At 38.0% G+C, this 25,589-nt stretch overlaps 2 protein-coding genes and 1 pseudogene across 3 annotated transcripts; all 3 read left to right on the top strand.

Annotated features, from left to right (window-relative positions):
* The first annotated feature begins 2,616 nt into the window (after positions 1 to 2,616).
* On the top strand, positions 2,617 to 5,388 carry LOC306762988 (selenoprotein H-like; annotated as a pseudogene). The gene is made up of 5 exons (XR_013771857.1): positions 2,617 to 2,645; positions 2,916 to 3,042; positions 3,692 to 3,834; positions 4,491 to 4,610; positions 4,811 to 5,388. The product of XR_013771857.1 is annotated as a selenoprotein H-like (transcript).
* Positions 5,389 to 6,290: 902 nt separating this feature from the next.
* Positions 6,291 to 11,105, top strand: clp1 (cleavage factor polyribonucleotide kinase subunit 1). The gene is made up of 7 exons (XM_079249589.1): positions 6,291 to 6,415; positions 7,342 to 7,398; positions 8,191 to 8,465; positions 8,570 to 8,677; positions 8,760 to 8,879; positions 10,005 to 10,142; positions 10,258 to 11,105. Exons 1-7 carry the CDS (start codon positions 6,403 to 6,405, stop codon positions 10,942 to 10,944), a joined length of 1,398 nt encoding a protein of 465 aa, XP_079105715.1. The 5' UTR covers positions 6,291 to 6,402; the 3' UTR covers positions 10,945 to 11,105.
* Positions 11,106 to 16,150: 5,045 nt separating this feature from the next.
* Positions 16,151 to 25,544, top strand: zdhhc5b (zDHHC palmitoyltransferase 5b; the record flags this gene model as incomplete). Its single annotated transcript, XM_079249976.1, has 11 exons — positions 16,151 to 16,299; positions 16,746 to 16,867; positions 17,038 to 17,195; positions 17,659 to 17,831; positions 17,981 to 18,083; positions 18,213 to 18,304; positions 18,558 to 18,690; positions 20,724 to 20,832; positions 21,031 to 21,137; positions 21,946 to 22,880; positions 23,392 to 25,544. The coding sequence occupies 11 exons, from the start codon at positions 16,151 to 16,153 to the stop codon at positions 23,495 to 23,497; spliced, it is 2,187 nt and encodes a 728-aa protein (XP_079106102.1). The 3' UTR covers positions 23,498 to 25,544.
* Positions 25,545 to 25,589: the final 45 nt, after the last annotated feature.

Genomic DNA, 25,589 nt, shown 5'->3' with positions numbered 1-25,589 from the left:
AACAATAAAAAAGCCCTTCAAAGTTTTGAAAATGTCAACTTATGGCAAATCAATGCCACAATTTCCACAAATATTAATTGGAAAAAAATACAAGATCAGTGTTGTCATAAAATTAACTATCAGTGTTGTTTGTAAGGACGGTTCAAAATTTGATTTTATATTTTAGGTGTAAAATATCGGCACATCTCAGAAAATTAGAATATTATGAAAATTCAATCATTTTTGTCACTCATTACAGAATGTGAAACCCATATATAGATTCAATACACAGTCAAACACTTATTTCTTGAAATTTTTATGATTGTGGTTTATAGATAACGAAAACCCAAAATACAGTGTCTCAGAAAATTAGAATATTCATAAGATCAATGAAAAAAAGGATATTTTAAACAGAAATGTCAGGCTTCTGAAAAGTATCTTCATTTCCATGCACTCAATACTTGGTTGGACCTCCTTTTGCATGAATCACTGCATCAATGCGGCATGGCAATGGAAGCTATCAGCATGTGGCAATGCTCAGGTGTAATGGAAGCCCGAGTTGTTTTGATAGCAGCCTTCAGGTCATCTACATAGTTGGGTCTGGTGTCTCTCATCTTCCTCTTGACAATACCCCACAGATTCTCTTTGGGGTTCAGATCAGGTGAGTTTGTTGGCCAACCAAACACAGTAACATCATGGTCATTGAAGCAGCTTTTGGTACCACTGGAAGTGTAGGCAGGTGCCAAGTCCTGCTGGGAAAAATGGCATCAACATAAAGCTTGTCAGCAGAAGGAAGCATGAAGTGCTATAAAACTTCCTGGTAGATGTGTGTGTTGACTGTGTACTTCAGAAAAGATAGTGGACCAACACCAGCAGATGACATGGCTACCCAAATCATCACTGACTGTTGAAACTTCACACTGGACTTCAAGTAACATGGATTCTGTGCCTCTTCACTCTTCCTCCAGACTCTGGGACCTTGGTTTCCAAATGAAATGCAAAATTTGCTTTCATCTGAGAAACAGTCCAGTCTTTTTTCTCCTTAGCCCAGGTGAGATGCTTCTGATGTCTCTGGTTCAGGAGTGGCCTGACACGAGAAAAATGACACTTGTAGCCCATGTCAAGGATTCGTCTGTGCGTATAGTGGCTTCTGATGCGCTGAGTCCAGCTTCAGTCCACTCCTTGTGAAGTTCCCCAAATTCTTGAATGGATGTTGCTTGACAATCCTCTCAAGGCTGCGGTTATGCCTTTTGCTGGTGCAGCTCTTCCTTCCACTCAAATTTCCATTAATATGCTTGAATGCAGCACTCTGTGAACAACCAGTTTCTTTAGAAATGACCTTTTATGGCTTTCCCTCCTTGTGGAGGGTCAATGATCGTCTTCTAGACATCTGTCAAGTCAGCAGTCTTCCCCATGATTGTGTAGCCATCTGACCCAGACTGAGAGACCATTTTAAAGTTTAGGATACTTTTGCAGTTATTTTGAGTTAATTAGTTGATTATGGTGTGACACCATGACTTTTTAAGATTGAATTTTTTCTCAATATTCTAATTTTCTGAGTAACTGCATTTTGAGTTGTCATTATCTATAAGCCACAATTATCAAAATGTCAAGGATTGAACCTTTGAAATATTTCAGTCTGTGTAATGAATCTATAAAATATACAGGTTTCACATTCTGAAATAAGTGACAAAAAAATCGTAAACTTTTTTATAATATTCCAGTTTTCTGAGATGTACCTATATGTTTATCTTTTCAAGCACTTGTTATGAACTGTTTCAAAATTTTATGGTATTTTTTCTTAACTCATGGATTGGGAAATTTCGACGATTAAATTTCTGAATTTCACATATTCAAATCTACTGTTAAAACTATGCTCTTTTTTTTTTTTTTTTCAATTATTGCATTTTAAAGAAATGTCTGGATTATTCAAAACTTGTCTCATAGACCACTGATGTGAAGTTGTTTGATATGAAACTTGGTTGTTGACAAAGTTTCTTTGGGAAGAGGAAGCAATTTTCAAAATAATTGTGGATGTTGTAATTCAAGAGGCTATTTAGGCTAATAAAGATTAAAAGTGCTGCTAGTCTCACACATACAGACTAATAATGTATAAAATGTGTTTTGAGGATTAGTAAAGCAGTGAAATCCTTTTCTGGTTTTGACCTCGAAGTTATGTAGTTAACTTTTTTTTAAAAAAATAAAATAAAACCTGTTGTTTTTCAGCATTATTATTTTCTTTATTATCAAAGATTATATTATTGATATGCTAATTTTGTTCAAAAATGAACTATCCTATGCTAAAGTTGTATATCTTTAGGTTAAAATAACCTTCAGTGCCTCGGACTAGGAGGTGAGTTGGGGGTGTGGCACGGTGGAGGTCAGGAAGATACGTTGTTCTGATGCTTTATATATCTCTTAACATTTGTATTTATTCATGTTAACAAAATCCAATACTTTGAGCTTCCTTCCGTTCACATGAAGGTTGTAAAACAGTTAAAGATTGGCTGATTGAAAGCCTTGTTTCGAAAATCAAACCCTGGCTCTCCGTTGGTTTCTGTCGTGTCTCTCTTTATGTACCGTCTAAGTGTGAACCGTAACGTTACACTATTGGTATAGTCCGCATGCGCACGGAAGTTTGATAACAATAATGGCGTCCAAAGCAGGTAAGTGTGGCTCCTAAAAATGGTAAACAAGCGTTTTTTTGGCCAAATTTCTCGTTAAACCATAATGTGTTTCCAGTAATACATTTACATTTTTATTACACTTTTTTATGTAATAGTGAGACTTTTAAAGTTGCTAGTGTCAGAGCCACCCCCCATCCCTTTTTTTGTTTGTTTTTTGGGGGGTTTAATGTAGCATAGTTTGGATTCTTACGTTAATAAAAACTTGTTACATGTTGATCCGGTCTTATAACAAATAACATCTGCGTTCAGGCCGTCGAGGGACGAAGCGCAAAGCAAAGATTCAGGCCGAGGAGGAGCAAACACCCACGGCGGAGAAGAAGGTCAGGGGAGCGGAGGAGAGCGCCCAGGGTGGTCTCAGGGTGGTCATTGAGCACTGGTCAGTATTTACATCACGATCTGAAGAGATGGAAGTTATACATTAATGAGAAATAAGTCCTTGTCCTTTTTATGCATTGCTGAAGCCAGGACTGGTGTATATAAAATAAATTTGGCCCCATGAAATTGCTTTTTTTAACAACACTATACCACTTTTATTTATTATATTGGACCATTTAGCAGCATTGTGCAGCTACCAGTATTATTATTCAGCTGATTTCTTTTCTCTTTTTTGTTTATTTTATTTTATTTTATTTTTTGTCAGAGGGCCAGAACCACAAGTTATTGTAAAGTAAGGCTCTAAATTGAAAAACTAAGCAATCAAGAGATGTTGCTGCATGTCCTTATATTTACCACAATTGGAGTGGAACAGATAATAACAAAATCTGTTAATGACAAAATTCTTATGGTTATTTTGAAGTCCTGGTGTAAATAGTTAAATGAAAATTTTATCTTTATAACCATTATGTGTTGAAGACTATTCTGTAAGTTCATAGTTGGACACTAGCATCGTTTTCTAAGCCTCTAGTGCTTGTCAATGTTAATTCCAAATGTTTTAAGTATTTGGTTTTAATTATATGCTGCAAACAAGGAAATATCTGAACAGCCTGCAGAGACGTCCTCATGACGATTTCTCTCACTCTTGACAGTAAAAGCTGACGAGTGTATAGGCGTCATGCCGAGGAGGTGAAATCCGCCCTCCTGGCTTCTCACTCTGGACTGACAGTGGTCCTCAACCCTGACAAACCCCGCAAGAAGAGCTTTGAGATCACTCTGCTGGATGGGGACAAAGGTTAGGACAATGAGATCTTGAAGTCTTGCCGTCCCAGAGACGAAATCTGTCATTTCAGGCAATGTAATTTCCTTTTAGCATTTGGAATTTTACCAGTTTGCAATGGTTATAAACATACATAGCAGCAAATTGTATATTTTTAATCATTGTTTGCCCTGAACCCAGTGAAGTTTTATCTTCACATGGTTTGAATTATTTGTTTAAGATGTCCACAATGAATTAGAAAAAAGCGCCGGTTACTGAAGATAATCAAAATACAGATTTATTTTTTTCTTCTTGAAACAGCCAACATTTAAACTGAGCCCAGAAAAATGTATGCACTGATTGCCAACTTCAAAACCCAATCAAACCTTTATCATTTTTGCAATCTGCCCTGTCTCACAGAATTTAACCTGTCTTTTATTTTTCAAAGCTTACTTAGATAAATAATTGAAATGTTATGAGGATGTAAAAAAAAAAAAAAGTACAATATAATCTCTTGAAATCCTTCAGAAAAAATCAACAGACTGTGATAAGTACAGAATAACTTTTCACATCCATCATGAAATGAAATATGAAATGTCCTGAAATATATATTTTTTTATTGAGGTTTGTTGTTTTTGTTTTAACTATTTTCCCTACAAATAACACATTTTTCTTATGTCTCATCTCTATAGAAACTTCTCTGTGGACAGGAATAAAGAAGGGTCCACCTGCTAGGCTGAAGTTTCCTCAACCAGATATTGTAGTCACTGCTCTGCATGAAGCTTTGAAGACTAAATAGACTTCCAGTGAAGGTTTGCAAAAGCTTTTGTGCAGCCTGCTATAATATAAAATTAAGCCAACATGTACACAAAAACAACATAACTGCATTTAACTTTCCTTCATGTTGCTCTTCAAATGAACTCACTGTTGTCTTATTGTGGTAAGGATTTTGGGACTTGTGAATATTCTCATTTTGATCAGATTTCTTTCTTTTTTGGCTTTTTATGTGCAGCTGCTTGTGATCTAGGAGATGTGACTGTTGGATGCCAAATGACGATGAATGACCAAGGAGATGTTCTCAGTCACTCCTCTGATAAACCAGGCTCCAACTGATGACATTTTCAAGGTACATAGCAACACCTAGTGGACTATTTCAAAGGAAAAACATTTCTGGGACTGTCATTCTTCTTTTGTTTTTGGTTTACTATTTCTTAAAGGTTAAGGGTGCTTTTATACATATGTCTTCTGAGTAAATAAAGTGTTTCACATTTTGAGATGTTTTATTTATTTTCTTATTACAATTTCTTATTTCAGCTGTATTTTTTTTATCAAACAACAAATGAAAAGAGGGCAGTTAAATACAATATTGTACCACTAATGAATCTTAAAAGTTTTCAGTGTTGAGGTGAGTGGCTCACTATCTGCAAGGCGATCTAAGAATGGTCAATGAAATGATCATTTAAAGTTCTGGTGTCAATTATTGTTTCTCCGTATTTGATTAAATTTCACATATGGACCTGTTGGCTTGTAACACCTTCAGTTGTTGAGCTAGAAATTTTTCAAATTAAAGTTTCTTAAACTCTATAAACAATGTAGGTATAATATATTTCCTTGAGACCAATAAAATTTTAAAACAGAAAGACAGTCTCTTACCATCTTTGCAAAGTTTGAAAATGTTACAATTTTTGGCAAACCCATGCTGCACTATTCACATAAACATAAACTTGAAAAATATAAGATTTGTCTGGTTGCGATGGATTTGCAACCAGTCAAGGGTATACCCTGCCTCTCCCTCGCAATTGCTGGGATGGTCTCCAGCTCTCCTAAATGAATGAGTGTTTTTAGGCCTACTGATGTCACATAATATTCAGTTTTAGTTTTGCTCCTAAGAAAGTGGAAAAAGGGATTTTACATCCTTGGTTTGAAATTTAGCTATCTTTCACTAGACTGAAATATTTTCTCATCTCGTATGATTTGGGTCATTTTAACTTTTAAAGATACATACTCTAAGAAATATTGCAGTAGATAAAGTGCAAATTCAAATGAGTTTAGAAATGGCTGTTGCTTTATAAATTCCACGTTTTCAAATCTACTGTGACAACTATTATTAAATAATTGTAATCAAAGCAAAAAAAAAAAAACAAAAAAAAACTGGGTCAGTCTAAATTTGTTACAGTGGTCACTGATGTGAATTTGTATGGTATGCTGAATGTGGTTGCCGATAAAGCTTTGGGAATAGATGGAGATCATTTTATGAAGATTTTGGAAATTGCAAGTGGAAGGACTATTTAGGCTAGATTTATGTTTTGAATATTAGCACCAGGGCAGTGAAAATGGAGAAAATGTATGTAAATGACCTTGCTAATACTTGTTTCATTGTGAAATCAGTTCGGAAGTGTTATGTGCTGTGTATTTTTGTTTCAGCTAAAGCTTTTATTTTGAAAGGGTTCGGAAGAGTAAGGTGTCGAAAATCAGCCGCAATTGCTGAAAAAGGTATGCAGCTGCAGCGTGAAATCCCGGGTGTAAAAGAAAGTGCCCCACGGTTACGCAGGGAAATTGTTAGAGCTAAAGGAAGGCTACTTATACTGTCTTAGCACCTGGTTGATGAGGGAACAAGGTTAGTATTTCTGTTTTGTTATGTAAATGCAATTTTGTTAAATCTGACCGAAGTTTAATGTGGTCTGCAAAGTGTAAAGTTGAACGGCTTTTGGCCACTAGATGGTGCTCATGCTCTTTGATAAGGACCATTCTTAATAAGAAACGTTCAAGTTTAATAATTCTGATGTTTAATCAATGTGAATGTAAATACATGTGGGTAATTTTGTGTTATACAACAGGTAAAAAACAATGTTAAAATGTTTAATTAACATAAATGGTAATAGCACTCAGAATAGAGATTGTTAAAGTGGATTTAAGGAAATAAGGTAAAAACATACAAATAAGGGTGCTAATTGTATTTTATTTGCTTTTGTAGCTCTTACGGTGTGTTTACATACACGGCTGATCAATAAAGGTTGTGAACCATCAGTTCGAGAGACCATCTTATCAATCGGGGATGCTACAATGTATACTGAGGCAACAAAAATCATACCCCTGCTTCTATTAGAATAAACTTTAGCCATGTTGTAGATAAATGTAAGGGTAAGCACAGCACATCACTCTAGATGTTCATGATCAGCTGTTCAACTGTTGGGAGAAAATATATGGCTGTGTACTTTTTATGAAAAGGAAATATGAATGAGAAGGGTAGTGGCCCTCTGCAGGGTAAAAGCTGTGGATGAAAATCTAGCAGAGGATGCAGAAACAGATTTATTATTATTATTATTATTATTATTATTATTATTATTATTATTATTATTATTATTATTATTAATAATAATAATAATAATAATAATAATAATAATAATAATAAGCGCTTTTTTGCGGAACAAAGGCGATTTCGTGAAAAGCCAGTTGGAGGTGTAGTTGTTCACCTTTACGATGAAAGCCGAAAGCAGAAGAAGCGCTTGAAACGTGACGTCATCATCCCGCGTCTGGCTGTAGATCCTGGAGTGAGAAGTGCTTATTTTTTCTCTAAAAAACTACAACTACAAGTAGAAGGTAAGTATAATAAATTTGACAGCCATACAATACACTTTTCCCCCATCATACAGGATAAGTTTGGACCATTTAACATTTTGTTTAAATGTTAAGGAGTGAATTTCGCTTAGCCACAGCATGCTAAATTTTTGCCTCTTTTTTTTTTAAATTAAAAAAGTTTACTTGCAATTTTTTGGTTGTCTAAAAACATTGTTTACACTCTCAGAATTGCTTTTATCTAATGTTCAGCTTGTACAAGGTCCACTTCTCTTTAATACCACCATAACATCTTTTATGGTAAAAGTCACAAGTCTCCCTCTTCTGTCAGACGTGTAAAGTTTTATTTATTTATTTATTTCTCTCCTTGTCACAGACACACACAATCTGCTTTTTGTTTTATTTATTTATTTATTTTAAATATATGGACTATTTATATAGGTAAGGTAAGCATATAAACAACCATTAATCACTTAAATAATCCAAAGGCATCATCTTGGCCTTTAGAGGTTGTTTTGTTTATTTTATGAATTAAATTGTTAACAGATAATTTAAGACTAGTGACGTAACAATCCACTATTTTTTTCCCTTTTAGTTTCAGTTCTAATCAGACCAATCACATTTTATATTTTTGTGTTTATTTTATTGAGTTGAAATTCAGGCAATCTTAGACTTTTTAAAAAAAAAAAAAAAAAAAAGCTAAATTAAAGTGGTATTATATTATATTATATTATATTATATTATATTATATTATTATTACATTTGACAACCAATAGTACTTGCCATATGTATTTTATATATATTTTTTGTTGTTAGTCATGGCAACAGAAGGTGTGGAAAAGACAACTGAAGAAGCTCCAGCAACAGGGAAGGTATGCAACAGGTTTGACCTGGAGAAGGAGACTGAACTTCGGTTTGAGGTGGAAGCAGGCGATTCTGCAGAACAAGTCGAATTGGAACTCCTCACAGGAATGGCTGAAGTGTTTGGCTCAGAGCTGAATCGCAATAAGAAGTACACATTTGGACCAGGCTCCAAGATAGCTGTTTTCACATGGCAAGGCTGCAGTGTGAATCTTTATGGAAAACCAGAGGTGAACAACATGGACAAGAATCTACTAATTTTTTAATCCGAAAATTGATACACTTTAAAGAATACAATCATAAAACATCTACCATCTCTCTGTCACAATCACAGGTGGCTTATGTATCCAAGGATACTCCAATGCTGCTCTACTTGAACACACATGCTGCTCTGGAACAGATGAGGAAACAAGCGGAGCGGGACAATGAGAGAGGGCCCAGGGTGAATTTAATGAGGAACTACTGCATCTGATTTTGTCACTAAATACATTATATATTTATTCTTAACAATTGTTGTCTCTCAGGTGATGGTGGTGGGTCCTACAGATGTAGGGAAGTCTACAGTGTGTCGGATGCTTCTTAACTATGCTGTGAGAGTTGGAAGGAGACCAACACTGGTGGAATTGGATGTCGGCCAGAGTGGGGTAAAATGAATCAGAGCTATCATAATTCAAATTTAAGCAGACCACGCACAAATACACGAAATAGCCTGAACGCTCTGGGATTAATACAACAGTTTAACCTACACACATCTGTGTAATACAAGGCATGTTTTTCAATTAAAGAGTAATGCTTCCTCAGATCAGATGGCTTTAGCTCCCGGCAATTGTGGAATAAAAAGTTTTTTCTTTATTCTGTTTTAACAGTTGTATAAATACAGAATAATTGTACCATGTAATATCTTTATAATCTTTTAAGTCATTGATGTTGAACATCAAGACTGTCCTACTTGCAACTTCCCACCTGCCATCTGAGATGCAAGCTACACAAATAAACTGAGTGCAAGCTCTACTCAGTAGTCAGAAAGATGTAGAGTTTTAACATTTTTAAATTATCTGGCAACTTTGGCTCAAAGAAAATGGCAGTATTTCTGTATCATTGTTACACATAGCTTTTTTGTGTAATAAAGCGTTAACTTGCATTGGTAGATTGCATAGCTCACTGTGTTCACATACAGTTTCCTGAATCCTGAATTTCTCTGACAGTCGTGTCTGTTTTCAATCACAGTGATGCTTCATGCCATGAAGTTGCAACATGTTCCTCTAATACATTTTTTTTTTGGTTCCCACTTACTTTTCCTGCCTTTTGTTGCCTCATCCCAGCATGTCTTAGTTTGATGTTTCTCCCATCAAATTCAAGATGAGCTGAATTTCTTTTTCATGAAACCACAGAGGGTCTTATTTTAAAGATTTGTGATTTATTTTTTTCTTTATTGTGATTAGATTATTGAATAATAAGATTTGCTGTAATTTACATGTCATTTATATCTTTTAAAAAATGTATACTGAAGGCCCATGTTACAGCTAATATTTCTACTTTTCTCAACACTAATTGTAAATGATATGGCAAGAAAGAAGATTAACCTAAATCCATTCATTGTGGTGGGGTCCAAGCTAATTTCTCCATACATGTTCTATGACAGTGCCTCAGAACTGTAGTTCATTTTTAATTTGGTCTTGAAATTTGACTGTTCATATGTCAAGCCTCAGGTAAATATTAATTGATATATTCTTATCAATATGCAGTAAAAGATCCTGCTGTTTCTTCAGGTGTCTGTGCCAGGAACAGTGTCTGCACTGTGCATTGAACGCCCAGCAGACGTGGAAGAGGGTTTCTCAGTCCAGGCTCCTTTAGTCTACCACTTTGGCTCTACTACTCCCGGAACCAACATCAAACTTTACAACAAGGTGAGCAGAATATTCAGCAGTTTTATTTATAAAAGCATAAAGACAAAATACAACTTCGGTTTGTGTTATCTTGAGTTATATTCCAATTTTCTGACACTTTTCTCCTGATGTGTAGCTGACATCATGCCTGGCAGAGGTGTTTTCTCAACGCTGTGAGGTGAACAGGAAGGCCAGCGTAGGAGGATGTATCATTAACACTTGTGGCTGGGTGAAAGGTTCTGGATATCAGGCTCTGGTACACTGTGCCTCCACCTTTCAGGTTGATGTAGTGCTCGTGTTAGACCATGAAAGGCTTTACAATGAACTCAAACGAGACCTGCCCCACTTTGTGCGAGTTGTACTCCTCCCCAAGTCTGGGGGAGTGGTTGAACGCTCCAAGGAGTGTCGACGGGAGACCCGGGATGAGAAGATCCGTGAGTATTTCTATGGCTTCCGTGGAGTGTCTTTCTACCCTTTCTCTTATGAAGTGCGCTTCTCAGATGTCCGCATCTACAAGATTGGGGCACCATCCATCCCAGACTCATGCTTACCTCTGGGAATGTCTCAGGATGATACACAACTAAAACTAGTTCCTGTGACGCCAGGGAGAGACCTGACCTATCATGTGCTGAGCGTGAGCAGCGCAGAAGATGGAGATGAAGGTGCTAGAAAAAGCATTGTGGAGAGCCCTGTGTGTGGTTTTATTGTAGTAACTTTTGTGGACACACAGACACAGGTGATGAAAGTGCTGTCACCAGCACCTAGACCATTACCCAGACACACTCTTCTCATCATGGACATCCGCTTTATGGACATGAAGTGAAGAAAGAGGACTTGGAGAGAAGTGGAGATCATATTAGGGAGCGGTCATGCTGGATTTTATTCCAATGTTTTTTTTTTTGTTGTTTTGTCCTTTGTAAAGAACATGGTTGTAAATTACACTGTGGTATTGAATACACTGTGCATATGTTTTTCACTTCAAAGTGCAGGAAGATTTTTCTCAATTGTCTCTTTTCTAAACATTGACTTTTTTTCTTGAATAATAAATTTTAATCGATAAAACATGGTGTGGTAATTTTTACTAACTTCCACTCTAGCAGCAGTTACCTTTTGTGCATCCAGGCAATTTCTACATTTATATATCTGGCCATCATTGTGATTTAATTAAGTCTATGTCTACAATTTTAAGGTGTAACTTAAGAAATTTTGCTCAAGTTTTCTAGAAACTTTAATAAAAATTTCTAAAGTAACATATTCCTCTGCTTTATGCACCAGTGTCAGTCCTGACCAAAAGACACTAACCTGAAGGCCAAATCCCAGCAGTCTCCATACTGGGAACTGCTTGGAGGCACTACATCAGGAACCTTTTTGATGTTTGTTTTGTCAACAGCTGCCACCTTATAGAGCATCCTTTACACCTTTATGCTCTTTTAAATGTCCACATGATTAACACGTAAGTGGTAAATGTATGTCAGTGTGTGGCATCTATATGTGCAGCACAATTGGGGAATAACTAAGCATACATTAATATTGATCAATGAAATTGTGATTTGGTGATAAAGTTATGATTTTAATCCTTTTGCTCATACTTTTTTTCCTACCTGTTTGTTGAAACTGGTTAAAATGTTAAATGTTTCCATATACTGACTATTAGTCATTTCAAACTTTATAGAAGTCTGAAATCTTTTTTTTTTTGTTTTTTTTTTTAACCTTGTCTTCTACAGTATTTCTGTTTCTACCATAAGCACTCTAAGCAGTATCCTCTCCTCCACTGCCTGAAGAAAGTGTCTTTCAGAAACTAACATCAGATTTAGGAGCAGATTTTCAGTCAATCTTCAACTGCAAATTTAACAAGCTCACTTCATGAAAAATAAGTGCAAGGTTTTACCATTAAGATCAAGCCACAGTAAATATGTGGGATCAGCAGCAACCTCTGTCCCTAAAAACCTAAGCGAGTAGGAAGAAGAATGGGGTTTCAGCAATTTAGTCTACTGAATACGGTGGGGCTTGATTGTATAGGGCTCTAATGGTTAAACTAAGCTTTTAAAATGAAATCTAAAACTAAAAGTATCTATGGTGAGAACCTAAGAAATACTTTAAATATTTCTGATATGATTAAAAACTACCAAACTAGCAGTGGAGTGATACTAAGGAGACATTGCAGTGACAAAGATGGCTCTCAAATTTATGATGCTACACTGAAAGAAAAAGCTGAAGAAACTCATTTGCTGCATAATTTCCGAGATGACATGATGTAGAGCAGTAACAAAAGTTTTTGTTTCTTCTGTATTAAACTGAAGAAAGTTGCCATTTAGCCATTGCTTGATTTCTTTTTTTGCAACACAGATATTGGCTTTTTTTTTTTTTTTTTTTTTTTTTTTTAGTTATTTTTCTACCTTTGCCACTTCTGGATGAACTTTATTATTTGTACTTACAGACACTTCAGGTCTAGTTCTGAATAATGGATGCATTGGAGGACAATGGTATACTGGTATAGTTGATAAAAATACTTTTGAGTGTTCAGTGTTTATATCTTAGAAGTATAGCTGTTTCAACTTTGCTTGAAAGGCCTTCAAACATTTTATACTTACCAAGGTCAATTAAATTTGTATTTTGGTCAATTTTACTAAACACGTATGTCCACTTCCATAAAGTGTTTATTGCTTTAGTCACCCCCTTATCATAAATGTATAACCTGAGCTGAATCCAATAAATTTTAAAAATGTATACAGTTTATACAGTTTGAGTAGGCAGTCATGCATAGAAATAATTTAAAAAGACCGCTAAAATGCCCAATACTTTTGCAAATGTTCTTTAAAAAAAATATGGCAGTGTTAACAAAGTACATACTTAGGATGAAATGTGAAAAGAATGATCAAACAAAGCCACATTTGAAATGTGTAGCTATATTACAGATAGGGTACTTTTATACACTGTTATGTGTTCAGTAATGACTCTATTTTCCAATACAACATCCAGAAAGTGGTTTTCTCTAACTGTATTTGTAATAAATAAACCTACACTTTGGCATAATCGCCTAGTTTATTTGTTCAACAGACCACACCCCCTGCGCCTCTGATTGGCTGTTTAATCCACCTGAGTAAAGATCGTCTAGTTCCGGGATTCCGATGTCGGCCTAGCAAGCGAGCTAAGTAGTTTCCTAGTGGCTAACTCAAGAAGGACTGAAACCACCCACACCCAACGGGGAAGACAGCTCGCATGCTGAACGTTAGGTGCGTGCTTTACAATTTGTTTGAGGTCACTGTTTGGCTGAAAGCCATTACTGCTTTGTCACAAATCGTCAATGAAAGTCTCATCGCTTTTGTAAAGCTCCCATGCTAACCAAGTAAATAACGCTAGCGCACTATTGTAACTGTGGTAAAGGGCTGAGCAGTGTCGCAAAAAAACTTTCGAAGCTAGGTTAAACCTCTGAATGATTATCACCTATGTATTTCCTTTAAATCTGTCGTTGTTTCTTCTTTAAACTAAAACTACACAATGTATGTTTTTTGTGAAAGAGTGGGGTGTAGTTTTATGGGGATCACGTTGGTGTGAGAAGATTACGGCAACGTTAGTTGTCCTGACTGAATCCTTGCGCTGCATTGGCCTGCTGTTTAATGGTTGGTCTGTTTCAAGATATCTTTCAGTTATTTAATCATAGTTTGGTTGTATAGTTTTAAGACACAATAACCAAACACAACGCTCTTTTAAAAAAAAAAAAAAAAAAAAAAGATTAAATTTTGTTGACCGGCCACTTAACGGTGTAGCTTGTGACGTGCAGATTGTTGTGGTGACATGACAAGCAAAGCTCGACACGGAGATTTTAGGATTAACATCCATTAGAGTCGGGGGGGATTTGTTGTGAGACAGATGAGGTGAATAACAACAGACGCACTGACACTGTCTCAGCTATATCTCTTTATTTCTTGGCTCAGATGATTGTTGAACGGAGGGGTGTGACCAAACTATCAGATTACACTTGTACTCCGGGTCTGTTTCCAGTTTGCTCGCACCACACCGACTAGTTTTTCATTTGAAGATGAAGGAAATGGGCACGAGTGTGTCACAGGTCTTTGTCTACATGGTGTTTTTAATTTCCATCAGTGGGGGGTGTTGACCAGCTGAGGGCATTGACGTTTACAACTGTGTGTAACAACAGCAGATGGTTGAACCCTGTTTTTGAATAATAGTAAAATGTTTATGACTAAGTTTTATTAGTACACCAAGAGTCCTGCTAGTGACATTGTTGTGAAATCACTGCTTCTTTTGGATAACTTCCCTCTGTAAAAGTTGAATGACTGTTGACACAGATTGCATATTCAAAATGCATTGAAATCATTTCACATTGCTGCAGTATTATTGTTGGTCATTATGCTCTTTAGTATGCAGTTACCATATTGGATCATGGCTAAACAAAGGTCACATGGCTCAATTTTGTTTCTATTTGTTTTAGGTTCGAACCATAATTTTAAAAGATAGACAAAAAAACAAAACAATGGAATCTATACCAGTAAAAAGCAGGAATAAGGAAGATAGGCATTTGCATTTTGAATGACATTCTTTTTCCTTTTTATCTAGATTACACATCACACAATGCATTTGTACTAAACAGCTTCCTGAATACCAGTCTGTTTTTGTGTAATGTTATGGAAATGAGTAATAAATGGTCTAATTTATTTATTTATGGTGTAATTGTTTGGTCAATTAGATATATTTTAGTAAATTTGACTTGTGACTTGTATAAATAGTTTTTAACTGTTTTTACAGGAGTGTCCAGCAGTTTACCCACAGAGCCAGGGGGTAGAGGAAGACCTGGATAAAAAAAGGATGAGAATCTTTTCTGCTATGTAACATTCCCATTATACGTGCCCTTTTTTAAGAGATGCAAAATGGGAAAGGAGGTGTATTTGAAGAGAATTTGGAGTTGGGGGCATTCAATAAATCCATCCCCAGCCAAATGCGATGGCACCTTTGTGAACTTCATGGGACCTCTTTATGGAATGAGTTGAATCTGTTCTCACATAGACAAAAAGACTAAAGACGGTGGTCTCAAAAGATTGAGACTCATTTAGAATATTTTGATTTTTTTTTTATCTCTTGCAAACACATGCGTAGATTTTTTTTTTTTTTTTTTTTTTTTTTTTTTTAAAGCGGCTTTTTAAAAATTAATTCCTCATGGACCTTTGTTTGATGTTATGCAGCTTCCCACAACTGGCTTAAAAGCAAATTTGTTTTGGTTGGTTTCCCCTGCTGAGTTAGTCTGAAATGTTGGAACTATCCCTCCTGCTGCCATCCTCAGTTTCTTCCACCCACCCAGTGCCTAAATAAGCCCTCTTGGGACTATCACAGAAGTCATCAGCAGCTGCTGTACTCAATCCTCTGCCTGTTCTCCTCCATGTACTCCTGCTTTTGGCCTGCTGCACTACCTCTTTAATTTACTTTTTTATATTAATTTTCACTAAAGTGGACAATCAGAACTTTAGCACAGCAATGAGCATTAATGTAAACACAGAGTGTTACAAGTGGAGAGAAAGCTAGATTGCTCCAGCATTGAGTGCATTGGTTGTCCTAGTATATGCACAGCAGTGTATATGTTATTGCACAAGAATTGTCCACATTGTTGCACCAAATACAGCTCAATTTAAGCCATACAAAAATATTTATGAAGTATCAACCTATATTTTTGTATCACATGGCATTTCTATAAAGATTAAAAAATATGCATACAATGTAGATATTTACAACAAGCTGTGCACGTGCAAGTAGAGCTATATTTGATACTGCTGTATAAGAAAATATCTTGTTTTAAATCAGTGTCGTGAGACCCTAATTATCTGTACAGACTATTCATTCAATTGCTGCTTTGCATAGTTGGTTTGGTTAGACGTTTTTCGTTGCTAATCATTAGTCATGGCCCTTCCTTCCAAAACAACACAGCATTCCCCATTTTGACCTGTATAGCTCTAGTTCATTGTCAATAGACAGTTTATAGCTATCTCCCTGTCTGTCCTCTCCTACACTTGACTCTAATGCCGGGTTTCAGTGGTGGGGGGGTTGGGGGAGGGGTTGGGGGTCCTGCTTCTGCTCCTCCCCGTCCATTTCGACCCAGCCGATATGTCCCAGTGTCTGCAGCCACCACTTTTCTTGTTGGGTCCACAACACTCTTCTTCTGCTTCACGTAAGTGTTTATTTGGCTATTGTACAAAAACATGGTGCCAAAGAAGCACACATATGAAGACACAGTTGTGTCAGTGTAATAATTATGCTTTGCATACTTTTTTTGTTGCAAAAATTGTATAAATACTCTGATATTATTTTATCTGATGATATATTGTTGTTTTCTTTGTCACACACTTGCTATCTTTTCAGCAGCACTTGCACCGTTTCATACAGTCACACCTGTGTGCTCTGCATTTACAATTACAGTGATTTATATTTAGCTGCTGAGCAGTCTCAGTGGAGCTGCTTGGGTGTTCATTTGCCATGCACCAAAGCTCACAAGCAGATGTTGATGTGTGGAGGAATCCTTTCCCATCTGTGTTTCTAGCAAGTGTCAGGATTTAAAACAGGTTGCATAACTATATTTTAGTTTTATAACTTTTTCCCCTGTAAAATACTGTCCAGGTGCCCATGGTTATCTGAGGATGTTTCCTCAGTCATTCCAATCTACATTGCTGTGATATTCCTCTTTACACTCGCCAATTTCTGCATGGCCACTTTCATGGACCCTGGAGTCTTCCCCAGAGGTAGGGAGGTTTAAGCAGTGGTGGGTGAAATTACAGTTTATTTCAGGACATGATGTACATCATAAGACTGGACAGAATATTGAATTGTGTTCACTAATATAATGCATAGAGAATGTGATGAATCATTGTGATGTGAGAGCGGTATTGTTTGGTGTGTCTTTTGTTTGTAGCGGAGGAGGATGAGGATAAAGAGGACGATTTCCGCGCCCCGCTCTATAAGACTGTGGAGATCAAAGGCATTCAGGTGCGCATGAAGTGGTGCTCCACCTGCCGCTTCTACCGCCCGCCGCGTTGCTCGCATTGCTCTGTCTGCGACAACTGTGTAGAGGTATACACTCAGACTCATGGCTATACACCTGCAATTTTGTGGTCTCACTGTATCATGAATCCATTACAATTGGAAATATTTCACTTTATCATGCATATGAAAGTGGGTTGCATTATTATCCAGACATTTTTCTCCCTCTTATCAACTGAATACCTCAGGAACATGTCCTCACTTTTGTGATGAAACTTTGATTTGAATATATCCAAAGTTTGTCTGTAAACACCTCTTAAATCTTTATTACACATATATGAGTTTTCCTTCTATTTTACAAATGCCTTCTTATTTCATAGTATCATGGCTGCTCAGACTCAATCTGTCCTACTCTAAGTTTTCCACATGGGAGTGAAGGCTGTAGAAGTTGTGCTGAAATGATTTTAAAAAAAAAAAAAAAAAGTTAATGTTTCTCCTCCTCAGTCATTATTAATGTGGAGTTTTGTTCTTTTCTGATCTTGTGTTCCCTTAGGAGTTTGACCACCATTGTCCATGGGTGAACAATTGTATTGGCCGAAGGAATTATCGTTATTTCTTCCTCTTTTTACTTTCTCTAACCACCCACATTGTGGATGTATTTGGCTTTGGTTTGGTATATGTTCTACGAAACAGCCATCAGCTGGATACGCCACATGCTGCTGTTACGTATCCTTTACTTGATGCTCTGTAGTAATAAAAGCACAGAATATGTTGTTGGACTTTCTTTTCCCGTTTTATTTGCTTTGTTTTGTTGTCACTATGTTTTAGTTTTCTTATATATATTTTTTGGTGATGTCCTTGACGCTGCTTCCCAGTATGGCTGTGATGTGTGTGGCTGGTCTGTTTTTTATCCCAGTTGCTGGCCTGACTGGGTTTCACATAGTGCTAGTGGCCCGTGGTAGGACCACAAATGAGCAGGTACAAACAAGAGCTGCTTGTGTGCATCACTGACTCAGTTCGGATACATTTTGCTCAGTTGTATTCTTGTCTTTTGACATTATTAGAGTTGAAAGCATGATTGTTTTTCTTTCCTCTCTTTCTCTGTAGGTGACAGGGAAATTTCGGGGAGGAGTTAACCCTTTCACCAATGGCTGCATGAGGAACATTTCACATGTACTCTGCAGCTCTCAGGCTCCCAGGTCAGCACATTCTCTATCCTCTACATTCCTATGTTTATTAGCCTCCTATTTACACTTCTGCAGTTAATTTACCACTATTCTCTCTCTTTTCACCCTCTTATTGTTTCTGTCTGTCTTTCAGTTAATGGACTATATGAGTGCAGGCATTTCCTTAGAATGGATTATATTGCCATATTATGTTTTTCAATTGACAAAACACTTCATAGCCTTTGATTTACTGCCCAAAAATTTTATATGTATTAATGTGTTACAGATATGTGGGCCGGTGGCGAGGCCATCAGACAGTGGAAGTTCAGCCGCCATTTCTTCGGCCACCTCTTACTGAGGCCCAACTAGAAGCCAAGGTCCTGGACAATGGGATCCAGAATGACCGACACAGCACAAGGGTAAGTGTTACTAAATCTTTTACTGTAAAATGTAAATGCCATGATTTACAGAGCTCATAAACCACTATTTTATGAGCTCAGCAAAGGCAGACGTCATGTATTTAGCAGTGCTGGTTTGTCTGTCTGTCTGTGAACATAAGTTTGAAAGTTATGGATGGGTTTTGATTAAATTTTCAGGAAGTATCAGAAATGGGATAAATAATAGGGAAATTATAATTTTTGGGGAACTGGATCACCCCTGGAACCAGGAATTTTTTTAAAGGATTCTTTGCTAGGGAGAGATGGGGATAATTTTCTCCCAAATTGATTAATAAAAAAACATATATAATTGCTTGGCAGAGGTCGGTGCTTTCTAAGTAATTCTGGTTTGCAATAAAAAACCACAACATTTCAATGATTGAAGAAAAAGTATTTGCTCATCTTGAATATGATGGCAGCAATATGTCTGTTAAAGATTTAGGTATGGCCACGTATACCTCTTAGTACCATCCCCTCTACTTTAAACAACAGTCTGCAAACATCCAGGAACTTATTAGACTGGTTGCTGGACTTTTAAGGGGAATGTTTTCTAATTTTTGTCTGATAGAGGAGTGTAGCTGCTTTGGGGTCCTCAGTCTTGTTATGTTTTGCATTTCAGTATGCACCAAATGATTCAGGGATCCAACAGGACTTGGTAAATACCGAGCCGTTCGACCCGTTGTGCATAGGACAATCTGCCCTTTCGTTCTGCAGGGTTTTGGTTTTCCAGTAGAAATTGCTGTGGTGCACGCTTAGTAGCCTGCTTTTACAGGCCACTAAATGTGTGTGCCTTTCCATTCAGGCAAAAGCTCACCCCTGCAAGTCAAACCCCAATCCCTGTTGCCTCCCACCCCACTCACTTCTCCCCCTGGGACTTGGTTGTGGCTGACACATATACACACACACACACACACATATACACACAGACACATAAAAATAGCTCTAGCACAGTTAAGAGAAGGACGTTTAGATGCATCAGCTTCATTCAGATCTTTACAGTGGGATAACTTTGGGTTTGCTGTTGAGTACAATTACAAGATAGTGAAAACAGTTCATAAATATTTCACTGTTGGCAAACATGTCCCGAACACTAAAGGAAACATGCAATGTGTCCAAACAACTTCAGTGTAAGCACCCAGATATTATTCATGAACATGGGACAGTCCAGCAACCTGAATAGAAAACAGCGGCAAAAAAGCAACTGTCTGAACAGACGTACTGGTCCTCTTCAGATAAGATTAGATTTTTAAAAATATTTTATATTAACATATACAAGTGATCAAAGAATTACAAAGTGTTATACAATTATATGATTTAGTGTTTTTACACTTTTTTTTTATTTTTTTATTTTTATTTTTTAAAATAAAAGAACCGAAGTTGCTCACCCCTGCCATAAAGTCTTTGGGCTGCATTTGCAACTTTAAAGCATTCTTGCCACACTTTACAGTTGCTTTTTTCTCTTTGAATTATTATGACTGAATTTGCAGACTGAAAATAATTTCTTGAGCAGACTCAAACCAGTTATCCTACATATATTGTTTTATGAAGCTTTGAAACCAAATTAAACCAAAAGATGGGGCTTTTGTCTGCATGCTTATTTGTTTAACATATGATCACATCTCAGCAATAAATTTGTCCGGTGATGGATCAATATGAGATATAATGTTCTAGTTTTTGAAAAACATTTATGCAGGTATGTGTGTTTGGGTGTGGGCAATTTTACAAATGCATTTCCTCATTGTTGACAAGAAACTCATCTAATCAAGAGAATAGGATGAGGGCAGAGTATTTACATGGTTGTCATTAGAGCCATAAAGAACTCCAAGTTGGGTTTTGGTTTTGGTTTGAAATGGCTGATGTACTTGCATAACATCCGTCCTGTACAATTCCTGTCTGCTTTTTAACATTGGATTTCTGATTGATTTGTATATACTGGTGATATTGGCAGTTAATCATATTTTACAAACTTTAGAAATGTCTGAACTCAATACCATTTTTCTGTTCATCTTCTCCAGTCCAAGAGCAGCCTTGATCAGATGGAAAGCCAGTCAGCTGACGCAGAGCCTCCACCTCCTCCTAAGCCTGATCTTCGTTACCCTGGTCTGCCGCGTGCGGACACAGAGGGTGAGAAACACATAAATATGCGTGAGAGAATTCAGGTGGTTGCAGATAAACCACCAGACGTGTCAGTGTTTGAGTGCTAATCATAAAGTGAAGCGGAGGTGCTTCGAGTGTTTCAGCTGTTGTGTAAACAGTGAATGTTTGCTTTCTAATCATAAATGCACATCACTGAAATGTCACTTTGGGTTTCTTGTCCCTCAGAGAGCAGCTTGTTGACTGAGGCTCCACCTACACCATCAATGTACAAGTACACACCAGCTTACAACAGTCCAGGGAGGAACCACACAGCCCTCACTCACCCGAATAAGGTACATTTTAATTAGCATGTACTTGGCTCGCTCTTTGGTACAGGCCAATCATATCACAATATGCTACAAGAGAAATTAATTGTGTCCTTTTGCCTGATGTAGGATTTATATGTAGAGCTTGCAAATGAAAATAATTCTTAACAGGCACACAACCATGTTGATTCTGTGTGTTTGTATGACTACACAAATAGCAGGCAGAGAGAGCAGAAAAAGCACAATCTTACAGTTACCTGTAGCAGCTGGGCTGGAGGCTGTCATGTCTTCTAATTTTCTTTGTGGTAAATAAATTCCCCTCTTTTTTTTTTTTGTTTTTACTTTAAATTGATCATTCAGTGGCCATCGGTTGAGCAGTAAGTCTCACTGTGTATGTGTGTATTCCCCTTTGGCTGTCTCTGTTTTTGGGTGGAAGCTGTCCATTTCCCTGAGACTACATTGACTGGAATGTGTGGTTCTTTGCCATTTATATTTGTATTTTCATTCATGTGTTGACACGCACACAGTTGTTGACATGCAATGTCAGTGCTTGTTCAAACCAGTCAATGTTTCTGGTCCAGTAGTGTGATGATGGAGTAGAGCACCAATCAAGCATCCAATGACCCCCCCTCCACAGTTTTCTTTTTCTTCCTACTTTTTATGTCCTGTTAAACTGTGTTCAAAAACTGTTTTGTGTGTTTTCTACCTGAGGTAGGATGGTAATTTTCATTGCTTTTGCCCTCTTCACACATGCTGCCTTCTTCATTACTTTTTTTCCTTACTCTCTTTCCATCTTTACCTGTGGTCTGTTTCTCCTCCTCTCTCCTCTCCTCAGATGATCCGTGGAGAGAGTCTTGACTCTCCATCTCCCTCCATCCTTCAGTCCAGCCGCCAGCCTAGCTACCGTTCGGAGCCAAGCAGCCTGGACGGGGCCACAGTGGTGGGAGGAGGTGTAGGGGTGCGCAGAGGGGGAGGGGAGAGGGGTGAGGGCCCTGGTGGCCCTGCTTGGACTACTGTCGGGGTGTCAGGGGGCATGTCAGGTTACTCCCTGACTGGGCGCTCCTACACCTCCTACCCATCCTCGCTGGTTCTGTCCACCGGTGGCTCACGATCATCCAGCCTGCGCTCGGCACAGACTGCACATAACCCGCTGGCTACGCTCCCATCAGAAGGCACAACAGACACCAGCTACAAAAGCCTGGCCAATCAGACACCTCGGAATGGCAGCTTGTCCTATGATAGCCTGCTGACGCCATCTGAAAGCCCAGAATTTGAGTCAGCTGCACATGAGCTGTCGCCACAGAAACATCATGTTCCTTTTCCTTCCACCACTATCATGGGTCAGCCTGAGGTTGTGTCACCCAGTAGCCCACTGCAGGGCTACACGTCGCCCTTCCTCTCAGCTCAGATCGCCCAGCAGAGAGAGGGGCAGCTGCTCCAGGGCTCTGCCACTTTCTCCTCCCCCCACAGGGCCTACCTGCGTGCAGTCAGCCCACCCCCTCCCTCCTCCTCCAGGCCTCTTGAGGCTCAGCACTTGCTACAGCATAACCAGGACTTCTCTTCCCGAGCCCCTCGTAACCCTTCCTCCTCATCCTCTTCCCCTGGGGCTCGCTTGCCTGAACCCCCTGTCTCTCCGCCACCTCGCGGCCTGTCCCTCAGCAAGTCCCCGTCTTACACCGGGGATGCTGGGCCTCAGCACAAACCTCGTCCTGCAGGAGGGGGCACTGTGCTGGGAGGGGGAGGAGTCGGAGGGGGGCATCAGGCTCCACAGTGAGTAGTGATCTGTCGCCAAATTCGTCAGCCTGCCACTCTTCCTTCTCCTCCTTTTCCTACTCTTCCCTCCTGGTTTGTGTCAGCCTTTCTCTTCTTCCCTGATCTGTGTGAGTCTTCCTTTTCCTCTTACATGGTTTACAGTCAGTCTGTGTTGTTTACACTTAACCTGTTGGGTGTATGTGTGGATGTCGTGTTATTAGAGTTTTGTCGTAGTTTATCTTTAGGTTACTATTAGAAGCATGCCAGTATGTGTTTATCTCTGTTACAGCATGCCTAACGTTGCTATTTATTTCTGTCCCATAGTCTTTTGGGTCTGCATCCTTTTCACATTCACCAATTATAGTTACCAAATGCCTTATAAGATCCTTCGTAAACATTTGCTGTTTTTTATCTGCTTGTTGTTTTGTGAAGTAGAACTTCTCACCTCCCCCTCCATGTCTCCTCTCTCCTCATCCCTAAAATGCCCCCACCCCTCCTCTCTCACTCTTTCAAATGGCTGTCCACTCAGATCCACCTCTCGCCCAGTTTTGGCCAATCACACTGCAACCAAGCCGGGGGGCGGTGTGAAGAAGGTAACCGGCGTTGGAGGGACCACATACGAGATATCGGTTTGAGTGACAAACATCCCGCGTGATCTATCACAAGGACGGGAAAATATCACTTTCACTTGCCTCTTACCTGAGCTGGATATTATTCATGACTACAGGCTCCTCAGAAGTGACTGTTTTCTGCTGCACTGGACTTGAGGAACAGGCCTGTCTGGTACTTTATCTTTGTATCGCCACTGGCCAATTTTGTTGCCAGCCTTTCAGATTTGAAACCGGAGATACTGATTAATTTTTCACAGGATCAGTTGTCTCCATTTAACCACTTTGTGAGCCATAAACTGATTTGACTGTCATCACAGCTGGGTACTGATGTTTGTAAAACACACATACCTATTCCATGATTTTGTTACTTTGCTTTGGTACATTAGCACACAAAGTATAAACAAGGGTGTCTGACAAAGGAAAAGACGGCCTTTACCCAGTGGATGTTAAAATTTTAAGAGCTCTGATTTAAAACTGTTGACCATTAGAAACATCTGATTGGACCACGAGGGAATATTCTGACCCACAAACACAGAAACGTATTAGTTTTTATAAGCCTTTTTGTTTTTAATATAATTTTCTATAAATGTTAACAACTGTACTGATCGTATATGGGTCAAATTGTCAGGTATAGATGACTTTTGATGAGGGCGGCCGATGGAGTGGAGGGGGGTGCCACTGGCAACCGACCACCACTCAGATATATGTTATGTAGTTAAGGCGATTCCAGATCAGTTGTCTGTTTATAATTGATGGCTGCATCAGCCACTCGTAAGTTGGAAATTTCTTCCTCCAAAGAAAATTGTGATTTTTTTTCTTTGGTGGGTACCAGATATGGAGAATTATCAAAATTATTTTTGAAAGCCACAAAGAAATGTAGATCTCACCATTGCAGCACAAGCATCTTTGTGGAATGTACGCTTGTATTGTTTGTTAGAGACATTATGCAAAATCTGTTAGCTTTAAAGTTATGTCCTTTTAGTGTTCTTTATTATTATTTTCCTTCGTTTCTGTAATGTGTGTATCAGTCAGTAAAGATGCTCGTAGCCATTTTTTTTAACAAGTGGCCAGCCAAATAGGGGCAGCGAGGGATGGGCTTATTTATTTCATCATACAAAACAACCTTGTAGCTCTGGACACAAATTAATATCAGCCTCAGTTTGTGTTTCTTCTTAAAAACAGAGAAGGTTTGAATATTTTTGATAAGAGTCTATTAGAAATTGTAGATGCAAGATGCCACTGAATAGTTTGAGGGACTTGTGTGCAGTACAAATCTGTTAGTTGGGTTTTGCCTTGAAACCATTTATACTGAAGCTGGTGTGCTTTTTTTGTTTTAAATTGTCTTTTTTCTATCAAGGCTCATTTTTACACTTCAAAAAACAAAACAGATTAGATATACTTGATTTTCTTTTGTTAAATTTTGTTTTAAACTACAGGTCATGTTTTAATCCCATTGCCATGTTCAGAATGATTTGGTTTCATGAAGGGAAGTGTGTATATCTTTCCGAATTGGGCATCACAGGCTTTATTATTTGCTTTTCTTTTCTGTAAAGACCCACAGCAGTGTTTTCCTTAGAATGTTAAAACTGTGTGAATGTGGCACATCTTTATGGGGCAAATGGACGCTTTAAGCTGAAGTATCAATCGACCCAAACTGTGCTGTAAGTTTTCAATTTTATCAGGCTGTGTCTTTGGTGTGCATGTTTTTTCTTTTAATTTTTTTAAAAATATATATATATATATATATAAATATATAATTTTCTTTCAGGTTTGTCATGCTGACTGCTTCAATGGTGTACATTTTTGTGAGACTGTTAAGTTCCACTCTGTTTATGTGTGGGTGGCGAAAAGAAACATCATTAAGGCACAAGCAGTTGGTGCACAGACTAAAAGAGAACCTGTGTTACTTCTTCCTGCTCTGGCCAAAGATTGTGGCCACTGAACAATCTGAAACTGTGTGTGTATAGCAAGTATACTTCTATGTGAGATTAAATATTGCTATTGTGGGTTGTAATGAATGAAACGAGTTCACAAATATCTGTAATGAGTACATTGTAAAACATTTCCAAATGGCCTTATAAAGAATTTTTAAGATGTCTTCTCAGAATAAAAGGTC

This window comes from Telmatherina bonti (genome assembly GCF_933228915.1).
Source record: "Telmatherina bonti genome assembly, chromosome: 12".
Taxonomy (NCBI): domain Eukaryota; kingdom Metazoa; phylum Chordata; class Actinopteri; order Atheriniformes; family Telmatherinidae; genus Telmatherina; species Telmatherina bonti.
The sequence above is the reverse complement of the archived record's forward strand: the minus strand, read 5'-3'. Positions and strand labels throughout refer to the sequence as shown.

Excerpts from the sequence above, each read along its gene's own strand:
- clp1 (XM_079249589.1), top strand. Across the intron at positions 7,399-8,190 it reads ACTACAACTACAAGTAGAAG|TCATGGCAACAGAAGGTGTG; the intron begins GTAAGTATAATA and ends TTTTGTTGTTAG. Across the intron at positions 8,678-8,759 it reads ACAATGAGAGAGGGCCCAGG|GTGATGGTGGTGGGTCCTAC; the intron begins GTGAATTTAATG and ends GTTGTCTCTCAG.